We start from the raw sequence: 2,636 nt of genomic DNA on the forward strand, positions 1-2,636 counted from the left end.
TATCAGGAATTATTTGTTTGCATAAACTTACATTATCCACCCTTAATGTTTGCTTGCTTTACCCCAGAGTGTGTTTACGCTAGAAACTGGAAGTTTCAGCGCTGGAAGATACTACCCACATTTTAAGATAAGCTTTGACATTTCTGAATTATTGTGTATGCAAATTCAACCTTAAACATTGCAAGGTAAAATTTTATTTTTTGCAATTGCCTTGTTTAAGATTAGTATTGTGTCTATTTTCTGTATTTATTAGTAGAATGTAGTCCTTGTTTTTCTTGCAGCTTTTTGGATCTTCATACTGTGCCCTCAAAGATTGCCCTGCCCAAATCTCATTGGATTGCAGATGTCAGTGGTGGTTTGAATAGAATATCTCATAAAGTTATTTACACTGCTCAGTTCAAACCTGATGATGTTAGATTTATGACACAGCATTGGGGACAGCTGGATCACCAAAAGGTTGCAGGAAGGTAAGGGTTAAATACACTATATTGCAAATTGTATCTAGCAACAATTAAAGATAGGATATGGGTTATATTAGCAAAGTAGGCCCTTTTGGGACCATGCTACATGGCCATTGCTGTACTGCTAAATTACAAGAAATGTAATTAAAGAATATACCGTTTTATTACATAGTGCAATCACACACAACCTATTACATTGAAAGAGAGATGAGTGAGTAAAATATTGGATATAGAACATAGTCAATCCCTCAAATGGTCTCTAAGGAGCCAAAAGCAGGGAATCAAAGTGCCTAAGGGCTAGATTTACTAAGCTGCGGGTTTGAAAAAGTGGGGATGTTGCCTATAGCAACCAATCAGATTCTTGCTTTCATTTATTTTGTACCTTCTACAAAATGACAGCTAGAATCTGATTGGTTGCTATAGGCAACATCCCCACTTTTTCAAACCCACAGCTTAGTAAATCTAGCCCTAAGTCTTTAAAGAGAGCAAAACATAAAAAGGAGTAACTTTGCACCTGGGCAAAACCAGGTTGCATTGGAGGCAGAGGCAAATTTAAAATGTGGGGACAGATTTATAGTTGGGATAGGGCATATCCTAGATCAACTTTAGATTCTAGTGCAAAAATAAAGCTATCAATTATTTGTGTGCTACATGAACAAACAGCCAGTATTTAGCATATGTTCAAAATAATAAACTAATTTGCACCTCTGCATTGTAACATGGTTTTGTCCAGGAGAAAACTTACTCCTTTTTTTGCTTGCTCTCCTTAATGACTCAGGCCCAAAGTGTTTTCAACTCCTTATTACAGTGGTACACAAAAGTTTTAATCATATGAGTGATAGCCCTTTTTTTTTGCCTTGGATTTAGAGCCCTTTAAATGGTTAGTAACTGATGTTGCCCTTGACCTTTATATAATAATGTTTTACCTGTTTCCTATGACAGTGTCAGCATAAATGGAACTGGAAAATGTGACTTGGCCTGCAGAATTTATTCTCCTGGGGTTCTTTGAGTGGCCAGAGCTTCAGCTCATTCTATTTATTATATTTCTCCTAGTTTACCTGATGGCCCTGACTGCTAATTTGTCCATGATAATGTTAATATCTTCAAACTCCAGCCTTCACACTCCCATGTATTTCTTCCTGTGCAACTTATCCATTCTTGATATTACCCTCATATCAGCTGTTATTCCCAAACTATTAGACATCTGCTTAAATAAAAAGCAATCTATCACTTATATCGGGTGCCTCATTCAGGTATTTTTTTTTGTCATATGTGTTGTGGCTGAGTATATTCTTCTAGCTGTAATGGCCTATGACAGATATATGGCCATCTGCTGTCCATTGCGTTACTCTAGTTTGATGAACTTGAAGATCTGTGTCCAGCTTGCTCTGACTTCATGGGCATTCGGTCTTATGGATTCGCTGTTGCTAACTGGAATAATTTCACGTTATTCATTCAATAAGTCCAATAAAATTAATCATTTGTTTTGCGACCTTAAATCGCTACTCAAGTTGTCCAGCAGCAAGACTCAAGAAGCGGAATTGGCTATCCTAGTATCTGGAATTCTATTTGGGTTCATTCCTCTGGTCTTTATCCTGGTGACCTATTTCTTCATTATTCACAGTATCTTAAAGATACGCACCAATGAGGGAAAGCAGAAAGCATTTTCTACCTGTTCTTCTCACCTGACAGTGATCACCTTGTTCTTTGGAATTATCCTTATTATGTATATGAGGCCAAAGTCTTCCTACTCATTAGAACAAGACAAGTTGCTGGCTGTTCTATATACATCCTTGATTCCTGCACTTAACCCTGTGATCTACAGCCTAAGGAACAAAGATGTACGAGGAGCTATAGAGAAATTTAGAGTAGAGGTTACAAGGAAGCAATAGCATCCTGAAAATTAACTTGCAAAATGTAACAGACATGTCATCATCATCATCATCATCATCAACATTTATTTATATAGTGCCAGCAAATTCCGTAGTGCTTTACAATTGGGAACAAACATTAATAAAACAATACTGGGTAATACATACAGACAGGGAGGTAAGAGAACCCTGCTCGCAAGTTAAAGTACTTTTAGGAGCATTTTAGTAATGTGACAAAAAGTAGGCGAGGGGTGGAAATGAGGACTCACTTTTGTCAAGGTGTTCTGCTTAGGCGGAGTCACAA

General features: G+C 37.3%; 1 protein-coding gene across 1 annotated transcript; it reads left to right on the top strand.

Annotated features, from left to right (window-relative positions):
* The first annotated feature begins 1,414 nt into the window (after positions 1-1,414).
* Positions 1,415-2,353, top strand: LOC142101512 (olfactory receptor 8D1-like). The gene has a single exon (XM_075185968.1). It carries the CDS (start codon positions 1,415-1,417, stop codon positions 2,351-2,353), a length of 939 nt encoding a protein of 312 aa, XP_075042069.1.
* The last annotated feature ends 283 nt before the right edge of the window (positions 2,354-2,636 follow it).

The sequence above is a fragment of the Mixophyes fleayi genome, chromosome 9 (genome assembly GCF_038048845.1).
Source record: "Mixophyes fleayi isolate aMixFle1 chromosome 9, aMixFle1.hap1, whole genome shotgun sequence".
Lineage (NCBI taxonomy): Eukaryota > Metazoa > Chordata > Amphibia > Anura > Limnodynastidae > Mixophyes > Mixophyes fleayi.

Coding starts and splice junctions, on each gene's coding strand:
- LOC142101512 (XM_075185968.1), top strand. CDS start 1,415: ATGGAACTGGAAAATGTGACTTGGCCTGCAGAATTTATTCTCCTGGGG.